The 26,839-nt window shown below is 39.8% G+C and overlaps 1 protein-coding gene across 4 annotated transcripts in view; it reads left to right on the top strand.

The window, feature by feature from the left end:
• Positions 1 to 26,839, top strand: part of LOC101849526 (WD repeat and FYVE domain-containing protein 3) — a 129,632-nt gene that overhangs the window by 59,423 nt on the left and 43,370 nt on the right. For 2 of the 4 annotated variants that reach the window (XM_035968223.1, XM_035968222.1), the window contains 27 exons: positions 9 to 155; positions 1,060 to 1,157; positions 2,207 to 2,367; positions 3,458 to 3,550; positions 4,042 to 4,235; positions 4,449 to 4,587; positions 5,127 to 5,227; positions 5,992 to 6,137; positions 6,538 to 6,624; positions 8,070 to 8,334; positions 12,449 to 12,663; positions 13,645 to 13,805; positions 14,207 to 14,440; positions 15,205 to 15,426; positions 16,182 to 16,363; positions 16,720 to 16,948; positions 17,595 to 17,731; positions 18,715 to 18,826; positions 19,192 to 19,382; positions 19,644 to 19,796; positions 20,172 to 20,245; positions 20,671 to 20,832; positions 22,250 to 22,365; positions 22,728 to 22,839; positions 23,257 to 23,474; positions 24,578 to 24,762; positions 25,311 to 25,454. In XM_035968223.1, the coding sequence (XP_035824116.1) occupies positions 9 to 155; positions 1,060 to 1,157; positions 2,207 to 2,367; positions 3,458 to 3,550; positions 4,042 to 4,235; positions 4,449 to 4,587; positions 5,127 to 5,227; positions 5,992 to 6,137; positions 6,538 to 6,624; positions 8,070 to 8,334; positions 12,449 to 12,663; positions 13,645 to 13,805; positions 14,207 to 14,440; positions 15,205 to 15,426; positions 16,182 to 16,363; positions 16,720 to 16,948; positions 17,595 to 17,731; positions 18,715 to 18,826; positions 19,192 to 19,382; positions 19,644 to 19,796; positions 20,172 to 20,245; positions 20,671 to 20,832; positions 22,250 to 22,365; positions 22,728 to 22,839; positions 23,257 to 23,474; positions 24,578 to 24,762; positions 25,311 to 25,454 (4,278 nt within the window). Of the gene's footprint in view, positions 1 to 8; positions 156 to 1,059; positions 1,158 to 2,206; positions 2,368 to 3,457; positions 3,551 to 4,041; positions 4,236 to 4,448; positions 4,588 to 5,126; positions 5,228 to 5,991; positions 6,138 to 6,537; positions 6,625 to 8,069; positions 8,335 to 12,448; positions 12,664 to 13,644; positions 13,806 to 14,206; positions 14,441 to 15,204; positions 15,427 to 16,181; positions 16,364 to 16,719; positions 16,949 to 17,591; positions 17,732 to 18,714; positions 18,827 to 19,191; positions 19,383 to 19,643; positions 19,797 to 20,171; positions 20,246 to 20,670; positions 20,833 to 22,249; positions 22,366 to 22,727; positions 22,840 to 23,256; positions 23,475 to 24,577; positions 24,763 to 25,310; positions 25,455 to 26,839 lie in introns of all 4 variants that reach the window. The other 2 variants (XM_005092446.3, XM_005092445.3) reach the window with 1 other exon arrangement.

The following is a 26,839-nucleotide window of genomic DNA, read 5'->3' as shown; positions in this document are numbered from 1 at the left end:
CCCCCCAGTCCACCACCAGCCACCTGTGCAGCACCATCCTGGATGTGATCAGCAGCATCTACCACCAGGACAATGCCAACTACTTCATCCTGGAGTCACAGCACACACTCTCTCAGTTTGCTGAGAAAATCTACCTCAAGCCGGAGGATATTCAGGTGAGGCCACTGTCATACTGTGGTTTAGTTTTGCTTATCTTTTGTTCAGCAGCTGTGCATATTATCAGGGCCTCCTAAATGTATGTGTGCCTAAAGAAGGGTACCAAAAGTCGGATTTTAACCATATTGAGTTAAGGGTTGTATGTAATAGGACTTTCAATGCTGAACACTGTGGTTTTGAATTTTTGAGGTGTCTCAAGTAGATTTTGAGATATTACACATTTTGCGAGGTAGGGTATAAAGATCTAATTTTGAGAAAATTAGTTTTTAAGTTTAGAACACTTACAAACTTTAAAAAAAACAACAACGATGATTCAGTTGTTTCTAATGTATTTATTCATGGAAAATTCATTTCCAATTCGGCATTCAGTTGACATCGTTATCATGATTAGAATTCAATGGTAAAACATAGCGGGGAAGAGAAAACATGCTTCAAGAATAGATTTTAACACTTTTTAAAAGCAGTTTTCATTATCTTTTTAAAAAATACCATACCCTCAAAATAATTCAAAATAACATATTTAAAAGTCAAATCAATGAAAACTCTTATAACACATTGTTTAAAAATGGTGGAATTATCATTTTTTTATGGAAACGCATTTTGGTCAAAAAAGTGATTTTTTTGGTCATTATCAGCCTGTAGCTCAAAATGGTTTCTGGCGACTTTTGGTACCTTTCTTAAGTTGTGCCAATAAGGGCGTAAAACACTTCTGTTGAAGTAAAAACACCTTGTACAATATCTTACTAATAGCATCTGTTCTTCCTATCATTGATTAATTCTTACTTATTCTTATGTGCCTTTTTTTTTGCTCCCACTCTAACAATAGCCGATATGTCTCTGTAATTTTTCTTATATGGGATGAACTTCTGTTACAGTTTGTGGCTGCTTTATTTTTGCTTTCAGAACAAGTTCTTTGAGTTGCTCGAGTTCCTTGTGTTCAACCTGAACTTTGTCCCGTGTAAGGAACTCATCAGTGTCAGTATTCTTATCAAGTCACAACAGTAAGTACTGACTCTTTACAGACCTCATTGTAAAAGGAAAAAAACAGCATTTGTGTTTGTGTGTATGTGTGTGTCTGTCTGTCGGTGTGTGTGTGTGTGTGTACTCACATGTGCATGCGTGTGCGTGCGTGCATGCGTGTGCGTGAGAGATACAAAGAGAGGAATAATTTTTAAAAAGAGAAATTTTCAGTGTAATTGTTGAGTTTGTGTGAATGACAATCTCCTAGTACATGTCATGTAATTCTACATCGCCATTTTACTGTTGTTAGTGCACTTATGGCTGTTTGCGACTGTGAGCACAATTTCTGATGAGGATAACAAATTTCTTTCCTTCACGTTTTTTTCCTGCTTACTGACAGTGGGTAGCACTTTGTTATGTAAAGATGGTTAAGATCCTAAAGTACAAGAGTTGTCCATATTCTCATTTTCTTCCAATCATCATAAATGTAAAATGTGTTTTGTATTTGTAATGTTCGGTGAATCAAATTATCAAATGTCTCGATGTCTCATCTGTCTGATTATGTAACTATTGTAAGTCATTTTTCTAGTTTGGTGGTAAATAGTGGTAGAAGGATGGCTGAGGTAAATGTTTTTTAAAAAATTTCTGATCGTGGGTTTGAAATCTATCAGAAGTTTAAGTTTTGTCAAAGAATTTCGTATTTTGAAGTAGAACTTGAGTTCTGAGGCAAAATATTGTTCCCTTCTGTGTGTGAAAGTAAAGTCATTTTCAAATTATTTTTGCTCTAAGCAAAGCTCTGTGGTGATTTTTAATTCAGCAAGGAATAATTTAAGCTTACTTGACTCAGATAGGTATGCAGTTTTGGTTTTCACCTGTTCAAATTCATGAAGATTGCTTTCATGAGATAATTTGATGTGTCCTTTAGTGACAATGATTCTTTTAATCAAATGTAGTTTTGTCATGTTGCAAAACCAGTGTAAAAGTTTAATGATCTTGGGATAGCTTACTGTAATACTGATACCAAACAACATGATGAGAAAATCACGATAAGCAGCCTGTTCAAATACTTTTGTTTGGTTGTTGTTCCCAGTTCCATAGAGTGCAGCATCATGTGTATGAAGTCTCTACTACGTGTGCTGCGCTACCACAGCGTGTACCGCGATGTGTTCCGGGAGGTGGGCATGTTGGAGGTTCTAGTCACCTGTCTACACAGATATGCAGCACAGCTCAAGGAACAACACAGTGACCCTGGTTTGTGTGCTCTTGCAATGTACATGTGTTCTAGGTTAATGAAAACAAAAGTTGTGGGATATCTTTGAATACTTTCATCTTGCCTGGTAGGTCTACTTCTTTACATGGTTATACCAAATAATTAATTTAGGCAAAGTGGGCACTTTGAGCATATTTTTCTTATAGCTCAGACCAGAACTTTTACCTAATGGAAACCTGTTTTTTGCTGCAAGTATGTCCTCAGACTGAGAAATGCTGATAAAGTTTTTTACACTTTGTTTCTTGCCTCATTTTTTTGCCAATTTTGCCCTGCGTTACTTCTCTCTGTCATCTTATACGACTTGCAGCAAATTAGTGCCCATTATTATGTCGATAAGGCTTTTGTCATACAGGTTTTTTGTTTTCTTCATATTTACTGGACTCCCGAAAAGGAGTTGGAATTTTTTGTGAAAATGATGCTGGTAACCTGGACTCTAGAATTACTTCTATGTAATATAGGCATAGGTTTTTAGAAACTTTTTATAGGTACCGCTTTGTCTTATGGAAGATGATTTAAAATTCCCTTGCTCCTACTTCTAAATATTGTTCATTATTTTACAAAGTCCATGTAGACTTTCAGTGGCAGGTTAGTTCTTCTTCTGACTGCACAATTCAATACTTTTATTCTCCAACCTAACAAACATAATTGCTCTCATCGGGGTTGGGGTCAGCATGGATGTGGAAGTTGAGACACAACCTCACAATGTTGAGGTCCTTGGTTTGGTCTTCTGAATTCTTTGGGATTTATCTGTCTGGAAATTTTCTTAGGACACTGAATCTAAAAATGCTATATTATATCCAAAGAGTGCATCCTCTTTCTTTAAGTGAACTGTGCTCAAGAGGGGCGACCTCTTTCTTAAACCGAAGTGCTCAAAAGGTACTGCCTCTTTGATAAACTGAACTTTCTTCAGGTGGTCCTGCTCCATTCATAAATCAAACATTGCTTATAAAACGCTGCTTACTTATTTAGATGATTGAATTGTGCTCAAATATACATTTAGCCTTTCTAAAATAAAACATATTATCCCAATTTCGAGCGGTGTATGTAATTTCATTGTACTTTTTTCCACAGCTGTAAGCCCTGTGTCTACAGCAGAGCAAGAAATGGGACTGCTGGTGATGGAGGCCTTGGCTGTGCTGCTCTCTGGAAACAGTTCCAATGCTGGTAGGGATCGGGGAACACCTTTCTCAGGGCTTCTGCCGCATGTTTAGAAGTTTTTGTGAATGATATTGATCCAGAGATGCTTTCAAAGCTTTTTTGCTTCATTCTATGGTGCAGATGGCCATGGTTGCAGTTCGCAATGGGTCGTTCTTGTACTTGAGCTCTTTGGGGAGGTTTTTTTGCCTCTACACATGCAATACTGCTGCTTGTGCCTCTTTAATAACTTTCCAGTGTAATATGAAGTTTTTAAAGACAAAAAATGCTTGTATTGTTTATAGATACATTCCAACCAACAAAAGTTTAAACTTAAATCTGTCTAAATAGGCTAGTAGCTGTCTCTAAGCTTTTGGTTTCCTCACCTGTTTTTGGTCTCTTTAAAGATAATTTGCTGATAAATGCATCAGAATTTTTATTTAAGGTATGGCAAACAACTAACTGAGCTGGTTGACTTTAACAAGCCACAAGTTAATTTGCTGTAATATAATCCCCCACAGGAGTGTTCCGTGAGTGCGGAGGGGCACGCTGTGCTCACAACATGGTTCCCTTCCTCGACTGTCGCCAGCCGGCGCTGCATATTGTCCAGCAGCTGGTGCTCTCCCCTGGCGGCGACGACGATATGGGCACGCTGCTGGGCCTCATGCCCACGGTGGCTGTCACTGACCTTGAGCTCAAGACACACATACTGAAGGTGAGTGCAGTGTTGTTTGGGTGCTGCCTCCTGAGTTATTTACATTAATGATCTCTAGACTAAAGACACCCCCCTCCCTTCTCAGTGAACAAATGTTGAATAAGAAAGTAACTTAGATGAAAGTGAGAAGTACAAAGTCTAATTAATGACAGTGATGCCATGAAAAAGACGTAGCCCTGTAAGAATGAAAGATTATTTTTGCTCTGCTTGCAGTCTCTACTGAGTGTATTGCGAGAGAGTCACCGCACAAGAACAGTGTTCCGGAAAGTTGGCGGGTTTGTCTACGTCATGTCGGTGCTTGTATCCATGGAAGGTTGTCTGGCTGATCCACCCAAGGCACCGTGGGATACAGGTAACGATTTGGGTTTTTGTGTAATTTTGTAGGAGCGAAATATTACTTCCGATAGAAAAGTAAGATAAATTGTCGATAAAATCGAAGCAATTCCATTAAAGCTGGACATTTAAGCACTAAATTACAAAAATATTGCGACGAGATAAGAGATAGAGAGGTCAAATCATAGTCAAACTGGAGTTGTAAGACAGTTCTTGCCGAAGCCCATAACATATGGGCCTCTGATTTCTAGCTTTACTTTTTTAATTTATTGGAGAGTAAACTGCTGTTCTAGCTAAAATTTAAACTGAACATTTTACTGAAAAATATTCATCCATTTTTCACAACGAAGTCTGTTTTGAGTTGAATGTTAGCATGTTGTTGGAGTTTCTGTCTTGCTTTTTCGAGGTAGTATGTGACTGAAATTCCGTCCATGTGCTTCTCTTTACTATGACTAAAACTTACTAAGTCTTTAATCTAGTTGAGTGTTCTTTACCAATGTAAATGCCATTATCATATCTACTTGTCTGTTTACTTTTCCATCTTTCTGTCTTTCCTAGTTGAAAAGAGGGAAGTGCTACTGATGCTGAAGACTGTGTTCAGTACCCTCACAGTGGCCATGAGGTTTGAGCCTGCTAATGCGAAGTTCTTCACTACAGAGGTCAGTCTTCTTTGTGTGCTGCATAGTTGGTGGGTGGCTTCTGTACTGTGATGTAACTGGTGTCTGTGGGGTAGTGCTTAGGTGCTTTGCCCTTGTGAGACCTAAAACCCAGGTTTGATTTCCATGTGGGGAGAATTTTTATCCAGTATTCAGTCCTTCTACTGGAATGTTGTATCCCTCTGCTTCTTTTCTGGTCCCTTTGTCTACTCTGTGAATTGTGTCTATTATTATGTTGCTTTATTAGGAAAAGCTTTTTAAACTTTATAAGTGAGAAAAAGAGCCTCTTAGTTTTGAAAGTTCCTAAATTCTGTAACAAAAATTGAGTAATTTAGGGCTTTTGCTTGTACATTATTTATTGTGCTTTCTTTCTTGTCATATTGTTTTCTCTTTCTGTCGGGTTAAGTTTTTCTCTTCTTGAAATAACCATCTTGATGTTCTTGCAACTCTCTTAAATTGAAATTTGTAATTGTCAAACCAAAATGTCTGTTTTAAGGTGTTTGGATGATGCCACTGGGAGGTTCTAGTTTTTACCTGTCACCCTATTGTATCAGATTTTTTATCTTGCTTTCTTTTTTCTCTGAACAAAATGATTCTTATGTTATTCTGTTGATATGATTCTCTTTCCTCACCCTAAACTGGTTTCTGTTTGAAGAAATCTTTAAATATGCATCGATATCTTTATATAGTTTCGTTTTCTTCATGTTCTGGTCAAGTCATGCATATTTAACTTCCTACTTTGATAACCCTTTAAAACCTTCTCCCAGGTTCGCTATGACAGTCTGACTGAGGCAGTTCGGTTACTGGGCTGTTTTTCCAACACTGTAGACATTCCGGCTGCTGTGGATGGCCAGGTGGCCTCTGAGTCTGTGGAGCATTTTGTGGCCGTTTTCTCACACAGCAGAGAGGACAAGTGAGTTCTCAGGACACAGTGCAATAGTTCTGTGTTTAGTCATTTGTGCTTTATGAAATTTAAACTCTTCAGGATACTATATATCTTTCCTTCTCTGTGGGAAGTTGTGTGAGAGAAAGAATGAAACATTCTGTGTGTATATCGGTCCGAACAGCCCTTGCTGGCGTAGTTACATTTAAAAAGATAACTCATAACAAAGACAGAGGTGCCGATTTTCCTAATAAATTCCTTCTTACACATTTGTTTATATTTTATTCTCTTTGTGCATGTCATATTGGTGAGCAAATGGTCTCAGTTTTGTACTTTGTCCAAGACTTAAGTCCACATGAAATATTATTTTCAGCTTTTGTACCTTACTGTTTTATGCAAAAGTCATTATATATCAATGCATGTTTTTCAGGGCCCCATCAAGCATTCCCAGAATTCTGTTGTCAGCTTGCATAATTCTCCGCTACCTTTATGACATGGCTCTGGACGCCTTTGACAGGTGAGGAAGTCATGTTTATAAGAGTCTAGTTTGGTCGGTACTTTCCTGATTTTCTTTATTTTAAGATTCATCGTTTCTGTTGTTGGAGGTTGCTTCTGATAGGTCTTACTTCTTTTCTGTTCCGAATTTTTCTGTTTTGCTTTTTAGCAGCCCTGAATTATATGCTTCTTTTTAGCCCCTACTCCTCCCCAAAGACTTTTGACTTATAGGTATCTGGTGACAGATATGACTTTTGTGTTATTCTTGTTACTTCCAATAATTATTGTGCTTCTTTGTAGCTCTGTCTACCTGTCTTATGCCTTTTGACCTTTAGTGGAGTCTTCAGGACATGATTTTGATGGTCTTTGTACTCAGACAGTTTCTTTTTTCAGTTTTTCTTGAGGCCTTGGTCTCTGCAAAAAGTTTCTTTGTCCATTCTGTGATGTTTTCTGTTCATGGTTTCTTTTTTCTTCCTCCTTTTTTAATTCTCTTTCCACTATCCCTCGTAGAATGGTCTTTGCATGGCCACTTGATCACATACTTTTGTCATACCATCTTCACTTCTTTCTCTTTGTGGTGAAAATGTATCACTGGGGTCGGTTAATGTGCTGGATTGTCTGACAGACTCCTCTTTTAAGATAAGATAAAATAATATTTTTTTTCCAGACACCAACAAATTGATTTGGTCCTTAATAGCACACATGCGTACACGCACATACACACATACTCTCTCTCACACCATTTCTTCCACACACTTATACCGATACACACATCATGCTTTACTCACGGACAGATTCACCTTCACACTTATATTATTTTTTATCATTTAGGCCTAATTGAACAATTGTTAACAATAAAAATAAAGCTAATGATGGGGCCTTTTAAGGAGGTCCCCTTGTGGTGGAAGTCTTATCACGAGTGAGGTTTTGGGGGGTACTTTGCTGATTAGTAAAAATGTGATTGTCTTTTTCGTCCATCCTTCACTCTTCTACCTCACACACTCACTGAGATGATTACAGTAGCTGTTTGCTATGAGCAGTCAGGTCATTCAGCTAATTCTAAGTTAATTAGAGCGAATGGCTTAGAGAGAGAGAGAGAGAGAGATTACTAGCGCTTCCTTCCTTATTTTATGGTCTGCAATGTGTTATTTATGCTGTAAGTGTTCTGGTTCAGTGTCTAGAGACTGGAGTCCTCAGTGTAATAGTTTGACTCATTGTCATTGATGAGTTCAATTAGTGCTTGACAGAGTCTATTTAATTGACAATCTCAGTCCTTCTACTGGGATACTGTGTACTGCTCAGCCCAGGCTGTCACTGAAAGACCAGATCAAAGTAAGTCTGCCACCTACTAAATGATTTGAATTGTGTCGAAATGAGGGGAGAAAAACTTGAACAATCACTGTCAGCAGTTGCAAGAAAATTTTCCCTCGCGGATATTAAGCTCCTTATCATTTTCACCCACACCAGGCCCAGCCAGCTGAAGACGGACTCTCCCTGCCTCAAGAAGCACACGTCTGTGATAGATGAGAGTCTGATCAACTCCACAATCTCCTCCTCCTCCCCTCCCACCCCGACCTCCTCCTTATCCTCCGCCATGCGACCCAAGAGTGGGAGCACAGGCAGTCTGTCGCTCAATCTCAACGCCGGTGTGGACCCACTGCTGGTGCATGCTGGGGCTGTGCTGTCCATATTCCACCTGTTGCCGGCTGTGGAACACCCAGATCATGCACAGGTATCCCTGATGGGCTGTTTTGTTGTTGTTATAGATCCAGTGATGCGTGAACTTTTCTCCTCTGATCTCAGGCTGCAGGCTCTCTTTAGCTGTTTTGTTGTTCCATTGAGGGTAACAGAACTCATTACTTTTACTTTATGTTTCACAAGAATAATTTTTAATAATGATAAAAATAACAATAATAATAATTATGATAATATAAATGCAATTATATTGTGCATATCCACACTGGATAATATGCTCTATGCACTTTTGTAACCTTAATCTAGCTGAACCCCACCGCAGGCTTTATGTAACAGTCTTTACCTCACACCCTGAAAGCAGGACCAGTGACTATGAAAACCCCAAAAGTGACTCTTAAACAAAATTTTTTAAAATCTAAATGGCCCCAAACACTGGGGCTACAAAGTTCTCTTACCTTGATTTTTAGCTGTGGGTTCAAAACGAGGTGTATGTTAGCTGATGTTTGATGCTTGTTGATTTATTTATCTGTTGGTTATGTGTCCTGGAGAGACGTATATGCGTATAAAAAACTGGCATCAAACATTGCTCTTCATGTCCGACTTCTGGCTGGGCCTTAAGTAATGTGTTCTTGCACTGATATCATGTTGTGGGTAATATGTGAGACATCATTGTGAAATCAGGCGTTCGTCCAAATGGTGAAAGCGATGAAACCGGCACTTTTGCCGATTTGGCAATTTTTATCAAATTTTTGTCAACATCTTTTATGTCCTTTTTAAACTTCATTTCCACGTAGATTTTACTGAAAAACATTGATTAAAGGCATGAAAAATGTAAATTTTCAGTTTTCAAGGACTTTCAAGCTATAGAAGTAATTAAACTTTGGTGGCCATTTTCTCACTATTTTTACTTCCGACATCAGACTTCCCCCAGCTATTTAAATTGCCAAAATCTCAATTTCTATTCAATTATGATATTTGGATATTATTTTCAGCGAAAACAAGTCACATAGACAGGCTTTGAAATAATTCCAATAACTTCATATGCTCTAAATATTAACGAGTGCCTGATTCCACAGCTGCATGACACATATATCTTTTATTCGTAGATGTAAGGATCACAGAAGAAAACTGTTAATGGAGGTCAGAGCATGGAAGTCTTAGTTTTCATTTGTCTTTCAGGGCTGTTCAGTTTCACTCTCAGAGAGGCGCACTTAGTTGTAGTCCGTCTGACCCTTCTGACCCCTGTGACCCCTCGCGGAAGGTAATAAATCTCGACGCGTTACGCCACTTCCACCGGCCGATCCCTTGGTCTGCCCGCTCCCCGCGGAAAGGGTACAATTTCAAGAAATTAACTGGAATTTACAGCATAGTACTCCCTTTCTCCATCCCATAAACCCAGTTGTGTTATATACCAAATAAAATCTCAGCATCTCCTCTATAACCCGCAGTTTGAAACCAGCTTGTATCTTCACTTGGGATACCTATATACTACCACTGTTGTACAGCTCTGTGTTATTGAATTTTTTGGATTTAAAAGCAAATTATCATAATTTGAACCGACAATTTTTGTTTTAGCCTTCATATTTCTTTTTATAAATCTATTCTCTCCATTCTGGTGAAAAATCTTTGGGTCCGGCCTAAATTTACATGAACTAGCGCTCTTTATGTGACTAGTCTAATGCAACTCTCGGTGCAAAGAAAAACTCTGTGAAACGGGAACCCACCATCTGACTTTCTTGTGTGTTTACAATTATAGAGCCTTTTAACATCAAAGCTGGAACATTCTTATAACATCCACTTTGAGAATTTAAACTAGTTGTGTCGTACTTGTGGTGGAAGAAGATTAAAAACTAAAGTTTCTAAGCAGCGTCGATTTCTGTGCAAAAACTTTAAATCTGACATATTGCTATATTATTGAATAAACATCGACAACGACGCAGCCTACAAGCAATCCAACACTCTATGCAGGAAATGTGGCTCACGAGTATACACACTACGAAAGCAAATTACAGATGCAACTTTGCAGGGCGTACAGAAATGTGTTGAAGACAATGCCAATGTTTGGTCTGCTTACGACACAAGCACTAGTATTAACGAGTGCTCTGTCTGTGCTCGTTGTGTTAAACTTAGCAAAGGGTGCATTAAAAAGCGCATTCCTTTGCTTACGGAAGTATACGAGTTGCCATTTATGAAAGCCTGGGGCTTTGGCCTTGGCATGCTGAGGTGGGGGGGGGGGGGGGGGAAATGTTGCATGCCACAATCGCCAGAGTAGGAAAGAGAACAGTAGGCATAAAAAAACAAACAAAAACAACTTAAAGCTATGTTGGAAGCACACCAACAGACATCGTCAGATTTGAAGGCCACACTCCATGAGCCGGTGGAAAAACGCAGGAGAAAGTAAACAAGACAACAAGACGATTCAGACTATTCACAAATAAAATCTTAATTCCTAAATAGTTTTATAGAAGTATGTTTATCTTATTATATAAATATTTACTAGAGAATAACATCAATTTAGCTGTGAAGGTGTAAAGAATGGTCTTCAATCTCATGTGAAATGTACTCATGTGTTGGCTGGACTGAACTGTTTTCCCACTCAATGAAGAGACTGGGTGCATTAATCAACAATAGCAACAAGACTTTTTGGCCCAACCTCATTACTGTAAGTGTGTTTGAAAGTTCAAAGTCTGACTGTGAACTGACAATGAAGACTGTAAAAATCTGTCGGTCCGTTTATTTTTAATTTTTTTATTTTTAAACATGTCAGTTTGTGATAACCGATCAATGATGGAAGCCGCGCTCCCCCTCTTTTAAACTACACTTTCTTTTACTTCTCCGTGATAAAAATTATACTGTCATAAACTACACCTTCGTCTTCATGTGATCATTTGGTTGTTGTTTCATTGACTTTCCTGGCTGTAATAAAAACTTGTGTTGCTTTATGTGTACAAAACATAACAACACGGGGGAGCCGCTGACCGCGAGGCCGAGCGCCCGCAGGTTGCGTAACTGGGGTGTGACCTCGTCTCGGAGGTCAGGTCGGCTGGTAACTAAGTGATCCTGAGTGAAACAGCCGTGCTTTTCATTTTCATAGAAATTGATATTGTTTTACTCTTAATCCTTTGTTCAGGTTTCTTCTATTTTTGTTACTGTCTGGTATATGGCCGCTTTTAAGGAGAAGCGGGCTAACTCTGATTTCGGGGGTTTCCAGAAATCTTGACCTACACCAAAAGTGGATATTGCCCTACCTATAGGAGAAGTTTGGTTTCATTGTTGTGTATATTTGTTTGGTTATAGAGAAAACTCTCCTTGTATTTTAAAGAAACTGAACAAGTGTCCAAAAAATTTACGTTCGATTTTCTCAAAACAGCTTTTTCCGGGATAGCCCCCTTGTGCTTAAAAACGACCATAATATGTGCTTAGGTGTGATACTTTTATCAGTGTCTGAGTTGTTGTTTTTGTGCCTTAGAAATTAGTAGTTCATTTGAAATGGAACCTGTGAACAATTACACCTACATGTTTACAAAAAGTATACGCAGCCTGATAGGGAAGGCTGGACCCTGAATGATGTAACTGTCTTATGTAACGTGATTCAAATTGCATCCTTTACATATTTGAAATTACAGGCATGCTCAGTGTAGTGAGGAAGGCTGGATCCACACAAATGAACCATTTTAATTATGTAAGTGTTTATGTAACATGTATCTACTCTGCATATCAGCTGAAGTGATGAGTCTGATGCATAGGGTACAGGTTGGTAGCTGTTCATTGATAGTCACTGAGTTCAAAATCAAGAGCAGTATTTGCAGAGGAGTTGTGCTGAAGTGGAAAGTTGTCAGCACTGGCTTTTGACCTTGGTCATGGGAGTTTATTCATTGTATGTCACATGTCTCCCTCTTTGAGATCTTGAATATTGAATGAAGCTCAAACTGAAAAGAAACAGTCAACAAATAAGCGAGTGGTTGAAGGGTTCCACTGGTAGGTCCCTTTTGCTTTTGTTTTTCTCTGTTGTCTCTGTTTGTCTTGCTTTTTTCACGCACTGTATGATGATTTTTGTTTCAACTTTGCTTTTGTCTACTCTGAAATAAAACCAAAAAAAACAAGTCTGGGGTTTGAAACTTATTTTCTTGTTTCTTTCATTTTCTCCCCAGCTGTCTTTGGACTTGAAGGTTTTTGTCGGTGACATCCTCAAGTCTCTGCTCCGCAACGAACGCAACCAGCAGATCATGTGCGACGCACGATTCCCCCATGAGCTGCTGAGCCACGGAAGTGCTGGCCTGGCTGATGAGTCCCACCCTCTACACACCCACCTACAGTACATGTTTGAGAGACTGGCCTCCCAGTCTCTTACCCCAAGAGATCTGAGGTGAGGAGGGATGTCAATAATCATTTTTTTAAAGTACTTTTCTCAATCCAAAACCAGATATCTGTAAAAAAATGTTACAGATATCTGGTTTTGGATTGAGAAAAGTACTTTTTTTTTTAGTCCTGTATCTGGATATTGAAGATGTCGGAGAAGTCACTATGCAAAAATACATGTGATAATGCGATATTAGGTCTTAATTGGTTCCAGAGTGTGACGTCGGTGGCCTAGTGGTTAGGCCCTCGGACTCGCACGCGGGTTCGAATCCCGTCAGGGGCCCGACGTTGTGTCCTTGGGAAAGGCACTTTGTACAAATTTTCCTCACTTCACCCAGGTGGAAATGGGTACCCAGCTATAGACAGTGAAAGATCTTGTCAGTTTGATAGTGTTTGAGTGCGTGAAATCCGCAGCTTGCACTGTATGCTTCCTCGGAAACTGAGAATGTTTCTGAGTGTTCCCAGAGGGTCTGCTGGGATAATAATTGTTGTAAAGCGCATAGAGCATGCTCTTGAGCATGGATATGCGCTATATAAATGCAATTATTGTTATAGAGATATGTAAGAGAGTCCCAGCTGTGTTCTTACAACTATCAGCCACTGTGCTGTCGTCTTTTGGTTTGATGTGTTTGTAGTAGTGTGTCTGCTATGGTTTACTTGCGCATTCTCAGCATCGAGTCAGAGGGAACAATTTAAACCTTTAAACCCTGCCCTCCTGACCCTAAAAGATGTGAGCTTCTGAGCTCGTATCCATCGACTGCGAGATATACACTGTACACTCGGGCCTGGGTTTGGGACCTTTGGGTTAAAGTGACTGCTGGACTTTACAAGTTCTGTAAAATTAATCTGCTGCATTTGCATTTTCTTAATTTTTCCTTTAGGGGTGGTGAAAAAAAATGGTTGTCAATTTAGTCAGAAGAAAGTACTCTTAATATGACACAATATTAATCTATTATACTATGCCCGCCGCCGCCACCGCCACCACCAGAGACTTCCTGCGTCTGGGTTCCCCTCTAAGCTGCCGTTCTGTGGAGGAGGAGTATGCAGAGGATGGGCTGTTCTGGCCTGACACGGACGGGATGGTTGTCTCGCTGGGAATGGAGGAGAAGTCGGCCACCATGGAGACTGAGAAGAAGCTCAACTCGGCAGGTAATGGACTTGACTCAATACATGGGTTTTGCAATATACTGCGGCCCAGTGAAATCAGGGGTTTAGGAAAAGCCAATGACTACATCAGTGAAATGTTTCTTTCATACCAGCATTTAGGGTAATAGGTGTGCTTATCTTTTGAAATTCAATATTTATATCTCTTCAGAATGATGTCTGATACACTTAGATTGAGACCCTGTTCAGTTTGCCAAGTGCATGCTATAAACGGTCATGTCTAGAATTTTTGGGTGGCCAACTTAAATGTCTGTTGCATTGAAATACCACTCGCTATGGAAGGAATGAAATTTCTGAGCTTAACAACCCCCCCTCCCAAATCCTTGTTTTCAAATTTTGTATTCAAATTCTCAATGTGTCTAATTTTTGTTTTTGATTCTCTACAGGTGGCACTGTTCCCTTAACCAGAGTGAAGTGTCTAGTGTCCATGACTACGCCCCGGGACAGCCGTATGCACGGGTCAACGGTCACTCCCTCGTTTGTGGAGTTTGACATGAGTGCTGAGGGCTTCTCCTGCCTGTACCTGCCCAGCATTGCCCCCCAGGGTCCTCCCACGCCCTCTGTGGTGGGAGGCGTTGTCGGCAGCTCTGAGCCCACAGTTATAGGAGGCATTGGAACTGGTGAGTGTAGGAAACCTTCGCAGTTTTGGACTAGTTTTATGATACCTTTCCAAGATACTTAAAAAGTTTTCGAATAAGTACAATGTTTGCACTGTATTATTTAGAGCTCAGAGTAGAACAATCTCTAGTATAGAAGTAGTAAAAATGAAGAAAGAAAATAGACTCTTTGATAAAAGCAGAACAAAGAAAGTAGTCACCTGAATAGACATAACAATATGAAAATTGACTTTTTAAAAGGAAAAGTTCTTCGAAAACGAGGTATGACCACTCGGACAGAAGACTGATTCAGATACATTTCTGAACAACTAGAGACAAGTGTCTCTGGGGCTGAATGCCTGGCACAGGAAATTTTTTTTTACCGAGGGGCTGCCAGAAAATCTGTACTCTGAATTAGATATGCTTAATGGAAAATATTTTTAATTGCCACTGAAAAAATGATTTCCTCGACTTTATTATTTTTTTTTAGCTTACTGTCCTTTTTTTTTCCTACGTAATGTGTTAGCATTCCTGAATATGTTTGATTTGTTATCTGTGTTGTTTTTGTTATGGATTCATCGCTTCATAAGCTATTTGTTTTGATTCAATGCTTGGAAGTGATAGCTGCTGGTTCTCTTCAATTCTGGTCTCAAATTTCTTGCTTTTTGGCTTTTAATATGGATTTGTGATTTTTTTCATTTTTATTATGTGACCATGCTTAATTTATAAGAGATTTTTGTCTTCAATGCGCATCTTTATTATGTCCTTTCCCTGTGGTATCTACATAGGTGAACGTGTGTTCCCACCTCAGTCTGGACTCACATATTCCACGTGGTTCTGCGTGGACAAGTTCAGTGCCATTGGCAATGACGCCCACCCTGTGAGGCTACTGACTGTGGTTCGGAATCTGCAAGGGCGGGAGGAAAACCTGATCTGTCTCAGTGTGTCCATCATGTCCAAGGACCGGGCGCTCATTATCACCACCCAGGAGAACTACATGCCCAACGCAGGTTTGTCCTAGCTTCTTCAGGAAAACAACAAAGGCAGTGGTTCAGTGAATGCATCTAATATTTTATCTTTTCTGCATTTGTCTTATTAGCTTGGTATTATAGTTTGTCTATATTTAATATAAATTCTGGACCACAATTCTAATAAGTTTAAATCTCTCTTCGCTGCTTTATTTGTAGGAAATGCTGATTTGGATTTCTGCTTCCAGCTAGAGAGTGGTGAGCAAATATTGTTTCCCTCTATATTACCAAAACTTCCCATGACATTTTTCCTCTAGTATGATTTTCCATTTTGAAGTCATCTTTTGTGTGGGGTACACCTTGAATAATGATAGTGAGCCAGTTTTTATTAGTTATGCGGTACATTGTATGTGGCTGTTGTTGTCCTATTTCATCTCTGCTTAGATTAAGCAATTAAGACTTTGTGGGACTGAAACAACATCCCAATGATTTTATAAATGCTCAGCATTCTGCTGGTTACACAGGAAAAAAACGCTAGCTTTGTTTACTGAATTAATTTGCCTTTGAAGGTTTATGTCCTCTGTTTGGGTCTTTGTTTCTTAATCATTCCTTACTTCTTACTTTCTTGTTTTCTTTCCTTCTAGCTTTCTTTCTGCAGGTGGTTGATGGCTGCTGAGGTGTGTTTTGCTCCTTTTTCTTCTTAGAGTAATATCTCCATAATCTGTTCTGGTCAAATGTAGTCATTATCGTGCTTATATTATTATAACCAGTGCTTTGTGTAACGTCTCCTCTGTCAGGTAACGGCAGTGAGACGGAGCAGGAGCCTCCCCTCAACGACAACACGGTGCGCTTCTGGTGCCCAGAGCTGACACAGGAGGGGCAGTGGCACCATCTGGTGCTGGTGCTGCACCGGGCTGGCATCATGAAAAATTCCAACATCAGCCTATTTGTGGACGGAGAACTTGTGTCCTCCCAGAAGGTGAGTGGGTGATTGGAGGCTGCCTCTGTAAGCTTCTTTTTCTAGATATAGATGTAAGGTCTAGAGTGCCAGAGCATTTCTCATATGTTACATTTGCTTTTAGTGAAGTCTTTGCTAAACTTCAAACACATTATATCATTTTATTCAAACCAGTATCAATACAGAAATGGAAATCTTGCCCTTTTCCAGCGTTAAGTGTTAAGTCCAGCTGTGTTGGGTCAGAGAGAAGGGCGTTCTTGTTTACTTTGTTTTATGTAAGATGCTTGATTTGTATTGCCATTCAAGTTTTTACAAGGCTTTCCTTATGGTGTCATGATATTGTAAAACCTTCCCTCATACGTCTTTCTTTCTCTCAGCTTCACTACATTTCTCCCAATCTTGGTGGAGGAGGCACAGCCAGTCCAACAGCCTTCACCTCTGTCTTTGCCTACATCGGCACTCCGCCTCAGCTTCGCCGCCAGTCTCGGTTGCTATGGCGACAGGGTCCCAGTATCATGTTGGAGGACATCATTTCAGCAGCGGTGGTGAAAAACATTTACGATCTCGGACCAACGTACATTGGAAGTTTGCAGGCTCCCCTGACTGGTATTGGCCCATATTTGATTATACATTTATTGTTTACTGTGTCAAAACAAAATTGAAGATTTCAAAGATGAAGGGTCACGAAAGTCGTATTTCAGTGCTGATATCAAGTTTTCATAGTTCAAAAGAAAACAGAAGAGAATCTTTAATAACTACATATTCAGAAATATAAGTACTGAGGCCAGTTTTATATGTTCAGTCTCAGTGACTTAAGTCTCATTTCGACAGCTGGGAAGACATCTACATTCTGCTCACCATGGAAATCTGCATGCCCTTATAGAAATGACAAGAACTGTAGATATAAAATGCAATATTTTTACCTTAGCCCTCTTCTTGGCAATACTTTTCGTATTTACTGTTTTTCCGGAAATTTTATTGGAGGTTTGAGAAATATTTCTTTTTTCGAAGAAATATGCCAGAAAAATGTTCCCCTTGTTCTGGAAAAGCATGCAAGAGCATTAATGCTCCAATGTACATGTGCCATATATGTGATATTTACTTTGGGATATTTTCTGTATTTTCTTTCCTTCAGTCACCATTTTTCTAAGCTGCTGGCCTTCAAAATGATTCTTTAAATTCAGTATTTTTTAAAATTTAGTAAGACAAAATTTATTAATTCAAAACCAAAAAAAAACGTCTCTCTCAGAAGATGGCGAAGTGAATGGCTCGTACATGACCGAGGAGCGTGTGATGTTTGGAGTGTTTGCCCATGCCATGTCCCAGATGACCATAGCCAAGATTCGCAAGATCTACAACAAAGTGGATAGCAAATCAATAGCCAAGCAGGTGAGAATGGAATGGCTTGTAGTACGTGTCAAATGATCAGTATCTTGGCTGAAGGATGTGAAGAGTGCTGTCTAATTTCAAATATGTGTATCATGGTGACCAGTGTCGTGTGTGTTATTCTCTTGTATTCTAGAGATGTTGTTAGAAGTGGCACCCAATTATTTTTCTCTGTGTGTTTTGTTTTGACTCCTTGGCCTGTAAGAAAAAGCGCCACACGGGTATTTGGAGATCATCACTTGAAGTGTAGGTTTTTCTTCTTTACTATCCCTCTGATGTTTCTGTCTGTCGTATCTTGATTTTATGTCCCAATACTTAATGATAAATTGTTTTGATATTCTTTTCTTTACTGAAACTCAGACTCAAAAGTGCACTCACACCATTGCTTTTTAGTAGAGGAAGTCGGAACTATGCCTCTCATGAGGCCTTCAACTTGTGCACTAAATCCTTGACTAGAGAAATTTAGAGCAAAGGATACATCACAGTTAATGCCTTTGTTTATTTATTCCTATCTGTATGTATGCCATTGAAAACCAAATCTCCCAATGGAGATAAATAAAAATAGAATTCAGTTTTTTTCTTTTCATTTGATTATCTTATTTTCTTTAGGGGCCCCTCTGGCTGATTGAGTTATGATTTCAGACTCAAAAATAATGTCAAGCAAGTGGCAATGAGACGAGGTTTATATGGGTGGTCACTGGGGTGTGTCCTTGAGCAAGACACAAAAACCATCTTTTTAAAAAATATGGTGCTGAACAGTGGTGATTAGCAATGGCATGTTTGTAAAATTGTTCTGCACAGGTGTAATATTATGTATTTGGTCTTCTTTGTAGATGTATTTATATGCTTTATTATGTAGTTATATGTATGTTTGTCATTGTAGTCCAAATTTCCCCCATGGGAATCAATAAAGTGGTAATTCATTTTTTAATTATGAATTACATATAACTTGTCCTCAACTTTTGATTGTTTCTCTATTGTTTCAGTTGGCAATGTCAGCCCACGAGAATGCTACGCCCATCCGGATTCTGCACAATTCTGCTGCTCATCTGGCAGGGCCTGCACGCAGTCTTGGTGCTGTTCTCATGGGGTACCTGGGTAAGTTGAGTATGCCTCTTTTTTATGTGTTAAGGCACACTAGGGTGTTAGAGAACATTTTGTCAGTGGAGACTATAAACTTGTGCGTCCGTATAAATGAAAGTATTGTCATCCCGTAGAATTATGATCTACCTCACCCCTTTCCTTTTTCAATGAAGGACTACTCCCTTTGCTTTCTTAGCAACATTTTGTGACTTTGTGGGATTCTTTTCAGTATGATAGTTTAGGCACTCACCGTCTCTCTCTTAAGAATTTTTGTGACATGCAAAAATGCAAGTTCTTCTCAAAGGAACCACTGTAAATGAATGCAGTTGTGCAACAAGCTTGATGGCCAGGAATAAAACAATAGTTCATTTTTTCCCCAGGTGTGCGAACATTTTGCCCCCGGCCAGTGGCTCGCATGCTGGAGAATGTTGGTGGCACCTCAGCCCTCTTGGGTCTCATCGCTATGGCAACAGATGTGGAGAGCCTGTATGCGGCCGTGAAGGCCCTTGTGTGTGTGGTACGCAGCAACAAGAGCTCCAAATGGGACATGGATCGGATACAGGGCTATCAGGTGGGTCGCTGAGCACAGCAGTTGTACTCCGGCTCTGTTGCGCTCATTTTGTGATCAATGTGAGGATTTGCTTCCACTGTGTTGCTGCCTTCAAATGTGAAGCTATTATCTTTGCAAGTGGAGTCATGAGTTTCTGTTTTGGGAGTTCTTTGAATATGGTGCTCTTCTCAGAAGTAAATTTTGCATCTTGTCTCTGCTTTATTTTGGCTTTTGAAACAAGCGGTGAGTGCTTTTCAAACCTTCTGAATATGTTCCCTTCAGCTTTTGTCCATGCTGTACAAGAAGAAACGACCACAGCTCAACAGCCACATCCTGCATCTGACCTTCTCCCTGGTGGGCACGCTGGACAGTGGACGAGAGACCTCGCTAATCCCCAACGTTCCCGCCTTCCAGGACCTCCTCTGTGACCTTGAGGTAAGTACAGTTAATTTAGCTGTTTGTAATATGGTTTCTCAATACTTTCTTCAAAGTGGTAATATTAGAACGACTGTGGAGGATCCTACTTATTTTTTCTTTTTATTGTTTCTGTCTGTCCGTTTTAGTTTCCCCGCACATAAATAACCATTATTGTTTTGATGTTTCTATTTACTTGGAGTTATGTGCTACCCATTTCCTAAGCTAACTATTTTCTTTTATGTTTTTGTTGAGCTTTAAACTGAATATAAATATATTTTTGGAACAGGACAAGAAAACTGTCAAACAAATGGATGTATTAAGCAAATATTGTGTTGTTAATTTTGTTCCGGTTGTTTACTTTAAACAGCCTATTTTTTGGCGTGTATTTCTCAGATCTGGCATGAAGCTCCAGGTGACTTGCAGAGGTCTTTGTATGAACATTTCTATGAGCTGCTGACAGATTCCAGGTAGCTTGAACTCAATTGAAATATACCATTTTAAAAGTGTTTTTTTTATAGTTCCATAACTGATGACCCAGACGTTCATATTCTGGCCCCCAGCTGAACATGATAGTTCAGCAGAATAAACGATAATTATAACTTATGTGATACCTGCTTCACGCAGTGCAGCTTGTCTTGCCATGTGTCAAAATGGGACTCAGGATTTGGGAAGATGAGATCTAAAATTGCTTGTTAAGTCAACTCTTTTAATTGGTATGAAAGTTTTTAGCGGTAAAATTGCATATCATTATGAATAGGCAACAACATCGAATACTTAACACCCTTATGATAACCTGGTACGTCTGTGTCATCCCTAGTGAGGAGAGAAATGATACTGGCTTTACTGTGCTATACACCTTAATGTTAACCCTTTATGTGTGCGCTGTCCCCAGTGAACAGAGAAGTAACCACAGCATCATGCGCAAGTTGGGCCTGACCAACAAACTTCTCCACATCCTGAAAGACCCGCGCCTGGCTGTGCCCACAGTCCAGTCCATATCCAACGTGCTAGGAGAGCTGCTCAGTGGACCCCCAGACCATGCCGGCCTTCTCAGGTACACAACTCACAGGCTTAGTGGAATGAAGTTTTAAATTTTTATAATGTGTCCTCTCCAAGCACCTGAATAGGCACTAAAATGTTTACGTGTCTATTTTGTGTCATGTATTGGTAATGGGCTCGTTAACTGTCCATTCAGCCGTTGACAGCGGCTCTGAGTTTTTCTGCTGCGTCCATTCGGCCGCTGTGAGCGGCTCAACGAAATCCGAAACAAAGGTGCACTTTTTAACATAGTTCCTACTTTTTAAGTTGTCGAAAGGAAGTAGAACTTGTAAACAAACCTGACCTCAATCTCTGAGAGCCAATATAAATCGAAACTCCGCGAAATTCTTGCAAAAATCATTGTTTTGTTGTTGCGATATAGGCTAGATCTAAGGGTAAACAACACGGAACCTGGTATAATAAAAAGGCTCTTCAAAGAAAGATATTCAACTAAATTTGTGAAATTCTTGCATAAATGTGTGCTAGGGTGATATCGCTACAATGTTGTGTTGATTCCTATGGATTATAAGGACTTGTAAAGCTGAGAAAATGCGGTAAGTCGAAATTTTCGAAGAGCTGTTGCACAATTTTTTTTTCTCATTCGTTTTTGTCAGAAGGAAAATGCAATACAAACAGATTATAGGTCATTGTTATTGATAGAAACAGATTCTTCTATTTATTCCCATCAGTTTGGTATATGACAATACATATTAGAGTAACTTCACAGTAATGCATTAAATAGATGCACCCCAGGTCTAAAACTGAACAGGGAAAAATAATTCTGTCTTGAGCCTGAAAAAATCCTGGACGGAATCAGTTAAGGTTCATATGCAAGACTGAATTACTTTATCTATTTTTCTGTGCCGTTTTGCTTTCATTTTTTTTAGGTGGTCTAGAAGGAATGAAGGACATTGATGTGGTCAAAGTGTACGACTAAGCTGACAGTAAATTGGACTTTTTCCTGTCTGTTCTTTATCTAGAAACAAAAAAGCATGAACAGCAGAGAATGAAAAACAAACCTTTTTGATCCTCGTGGGGGACTGGATCGATAACAACATCCTCGTGGGGAAATTCATCTTCGTGATGACGGGATAAAAATCACCCATGACATAATAGATACTTTTAGACTCTGCCATGGCTTTACTCTAGCCATTTGATGCTTGCTGACACGCCCAAGTAACTACACATTTGAACTCATTTCATGCCGACTGTCAATAAATGGACAATTTATGATACCACTGCTATGCTAACAGTGTAGAGTGTAAGCTAGTAACTTTAGTCCTGTCAGTTATTTATTACTTTGTATATGATTTTTAAAAATTTTCATCCTTTTCTAAGGAATGTGATATATAGTAGAGTTACATTTGCCTCTAGTGTACAAAATGTATAAGTTATTTTCAAAATATTGAAATTTTCGTTTGTTTTTCAATCAGGTTTGGCCAGTTTCTAGTGTCTACTCTCCCTGTGTCTTCTTACCTGGAGAGAGGTCTTGAGCTGAACAACCCCAAAGCAGATGGAAGTCTTGGTGAAGAGCCCGGAGAGATGCCTGGTAGGAAATGTCGTCTTACTGATGGTGAAAATGTTGCTAAATTCTCTGAGATTCAGCTTGGCTTTGTTCACCTCTATATCTGGACAGGGATCCTTGATTCGTTGGCTGCTAAAAAGAAAAAAATTCCTAACATTGTATTAAAGCTTGTTTTCAAGGCTTTTGGAAACCAGTTGCTTTTTCCTTCAACAGTTAGATATTAAAATGTAAGAGTTGTCTCTTTGATAATTCTGTTGAAACTAGATGATTGAGGTATAATAAAAAATCAAATCTGTTGAGATGCTGAAAGCTGAGATACACATGCTGATGAAAGATTATGCTTTAGTATATACTGAAAGTTGCCTATTCTGTTGTATGCATTGCAGGTGACTGTTCCTTGGCTCAGATGATGCACCAAGTGAAACTGAGGAACATCCTTCTGGACATGATTCTTCGCCTCATCAAACCTCCCGGCAGCAGCAGTCCTCTCAACCAACAGTGAGTTTGTCTAGAGCTTGGCACAGTTCTAAACATGCTTGACTTCTAAGTAACAATGTGGAAGCTTTGGTTTTGGTGTTATAAGTTGATGTTTATACTGTCAAAAACTTGGGCTCAAGTTTATTGCTGTTAGCTGTGCAGCAATTTTGAACCTTTCTACTTCTATGAAACCTTTATACTTCTTTATAGAACAATTGTCTTTTTTTTGTTGGAACAATTGTATTTCTTTTTAGGATAATTATACTCTTTAGTAAAACCACTGAAAGCCAATGATGCCTGTGTCTACAGCACAATAGACTTTTAAACACAAATGATTGTGAAATAACTTGTTTCCTAAATAATCTAAACTGTGTCGATGAAGGCATAAAGAATTTGGAATAAAAATTACAATTATCACTTTCTGTCCTCTTCCCACAGAATGTGTGAGGATGTGCAGCGCATCCTGGGCTTCGATTGGCTGTTGCTATTCATGCAGAGCCACCTACACCGTGACACTGTGGTCCTTGTCCTGCGGATCCTGGTGGTCATGTTCCGAAATCCAGAGAACGTCCGGCGCTTCCGCGAGGGCAGTTATGGTGGGGGCTGGATGGGTGGGACGGAGACGGTGCTCAAGAATCAGATGTCCGTGATGCTGGGTGAGTGATCTGATCCAAACTCTTTTTATAAAGTTATCCCATGTTGTGAGCTTCTCGGCTGAATGCAATTAAACAGTCTTCAAAGTGTATCTGTATTTAGTATCAGCTGTGACAATAGTGGCCACATCAAGCTTCAGAATTTTTGGTACAGATAGAGAGAGTGCAGATAAAACATTTCCACATGTTGTGTTCAGGATTTTTTTTAAAAAGCCCACTTTTCCAATTCAGGTTTTCTTACTGTAATGAAGTGTGTTGTATCATTTTTACGGATGTGTTGTTGTAGATATTACATGTGTTCTCTCAAGAAACAGTTTTAGTTGTATCTCCATCTACTTTCAGCTGTTACTCATACCTCAGCAAGCACTTGTGGCACAGTAGTTGTAGAACTTGATATGCCATTTAAGTGTTCAAAGTTGGGCTCACCAATAGCTGAGTTAGTATCAGGCTGGACTCCTGTGTGGATGGCCTTGGTTGGAATCCCAGGAAGGTGTTCTTGAACTTGAGTTATTTGAACAGTATTTTTTTCTCAAAGCTTTCCACCCACCCAGTTTGGTTATATTGCAGACAGACGTTAAACTTACCTGTTCTGATTCTGAAATAACCATACAGTGTAGATAAGGGTGCCAAATCCTTACCAGACTTTACATTCAAGATTCGAATCAAAACTGGGTCTGCTGACTCATTTTTCTCTTCCTTCTTGGAATATTTGCCTGTCGGCCTGGGGGCCTGATGGGGACCAAGTGGTTGGCCTTTGAGATGCCCTTTGTTGTGTCTACTTATAAAAAGAAATTTTAAAAAGAAATTCATATTCCATTTGTACTGATCACATGTGGAAATTTGGTTTACAGTGAATTACGTAAGACATAGATACATAAGTAGACACATGTACATTCACATCAACACGCTTGTACACACACAACCACACTTGCACACACACCCATTATATATTACATGTCATTGTTGGTCACTGTGCAGCATCCTATCTTTTTTTTTTAGCTGAGATTGTCAAGTCTTGATGAATGACACACCCCAGTGACCATCCACCTTAAAAGTTTTAAAACTTTCTCAACAATGAAATTGCATTATGAATTCCCTCCCCTCAGGTTTTAATGTCGGCACTCACGCACGTAACCACGAACGTGAGATCCAGCAGGAGGTGTGCCATGTCCCGGGCTTCCAGGCCTTGCAGTGGCTCCTGGCTCGGCACACGAGCGTGGCTGATGTCTACTTTCTCCTCATGGCTCTGCTGCTGGGACAACAGAACCGAACCATTAACTCTGAAGGACAGGTAACGAGAGGGACTTTTTTGTGTGTATATATGAAGTGGATGGAAATGGAAGGGTCACGTAAGGGAGGGTGGAGTGACTACTTTAACAAGGATTCTACCTTTATTCTTTGCAATAACTTTTCCTCATCAATATTCCAAAGTGTTTGCTCAAATCTTGACTCTGTATCTTGTTAAATTAGAAACGTCATTGAAATTTGTTTGTCTATCTTTGTTGTTAATCTATCTTTTTCTCTTTCCACTTCCTCCACCTTTTGTTTTTTAAAATCTGATGTACATCTGATGGGTGACTGTTGACAATGACCTGTGTCATAGCAGGGTTCCCTTTGGAGGTAAAGATCCTCACCATGACGTAATATCTTTTGTCCAGATCTGACAGTAATGGAGTAAGTACCAAAAAAATAGAGTGGAAAAGTTTAGGCAGAGCTTGGAATAAGGGTGTCTGTTATGAGGTTCATAGCAAAAAGTAACCCAGCCAGTATAGCATGTGCCTCTTGGTGAACCTCCTATATAAAATATGCTTTCTTTCCCCTCCTTCCCCCCACACCCAGGCTCTCAACATAGATTCTGTATGGACTGTCCTGTTTGGCGTTCCGGCCAGCAAACCCATGCACCTTCTGTCGCGGGAGGGAATTGACCTTTGCCCCGACGCTGCTCTCGTGTTGCTGGCAATGATTAGACATATGCTAAATGAGGTAAGTCACAAAGGATACTTGAGGACATTAGCAAGATTTCATGTTGTCTGTTTCTCCTATTGATATTCCATTGTCATTGTAACAGTAAGTCGTCCTTGTTTTTGTCTTTTTATCTACTGAGCACTTTTTTGTTCAGTGGCTTCGTGATGATACTAGCATATTTGTGGTTCACACATGATGCAGCTTATAGTAGTCGGTGAGAACGGTTCAAGTGGTACAGTACATGATCAGTTATTTTTTGCTTTAAAGAGATTTTACCATTTGAACAGAAAAAGGGGGACACTGTGGAAGATACTGAGACATCACCGAATCCCACAGAAGTTGGTTGACCTCATCAGGAGCATGTACGAAGGGACAAGTTGCAGGGTTATACATGATGGCCAACTCACTGACAGCTTTGACATCAAGACTGGTGTGAGACAGGGGTGTTAACTGTCACCTTTCCTCTTTATCTTGGCAATCGACTGGCTGATGAAGGAAACCACCAGAGGACACAGAAATGGTATACAGTGGACCCCATGGACACAGTTGGACAATCTGGATTTTGCAAATGACTTGGCGCTTCTGCCACACACTGAGGAACAGATGCAAGCAAAGACCACAATTTTAAACAGCCTATCGGAGTCTGTTAGTGAGGGTCCACCCCGGAAAGTCAAAAGTCCTAAGGATAGATGTACTACGAAAGGAGCAGGTCTCAGTAGAGAGAAATGCAGTAGAAGATGTTGAATCTTTATGCTATCTTGGGAGCATAATTGACAGAGAGGGAGGAACAGGCACTGAAATAATTTATAAAGTCTCGTATTGGAAAGGCACAGACTGCATTTACTTCTTTGAACAGAATTTGCAGGATCAGGGATATCTCACTACGAACAAAGCTGAGGGTTTTCAACTCAAATGTGAAGTCAGCCCTGTTGTATGGATGTGAGACATGGAACGCATCTCAGACGTGCATAAAGAGGATCCTGGTTTTCTTGAACATGTGTCTGAGAAAGCTACTGAGGATCAGATGGACAGACAGGATCACCAACGAGGAATTATTAAGAAGAACGAGACACAGCCCAGTCAGGGATGAGGTGGGAAGAAGGCGTTGGCGATGGAGTGGACACACTTTCAGGAAGTCAAGCAGCTGCAAAACAAGGAAAGTGTTAGATTGGAACCCACAGGGTAAAAGATCAAGGAGAAACGTGGAACCTGGAGAAGAGTCATGGAAATGGATGTACAGAAAAGTGAGAAGACATGGAGTGACATCAAGTGACTCGCCCAGGATAGGGAAAGGTGGAAAGTGTTTGTTCGCAGCCTGTATCCTGATCCAGGGTGAAAAAGGCAATGATGATCGGTTATTTTTTGCCTTTAAGAGATTTTGCCATTTGAACAGAAAAATGGGG

The sequence above is a fragment of the Aplysia californica genome, unplaced genomic scaffold (assembly GCF_000002075.1).
Source record: "Aplysia californica isolate F4 #8 unplaced genomic scaffold, AplCal3.0 scaffold00046, whole genome shotgun sequence".
Taxonomy (NCBI): Eukaryota; Metazoa; Mollusca; class Gastropoda; order Aplysiida; family Aplysiidae; genus Aplysia; species Aplysia californica.
Note: the sequence above shows the minus strand (reverse complement) of the source record. Positions and strands in the feature narration are given on the sequence as shown.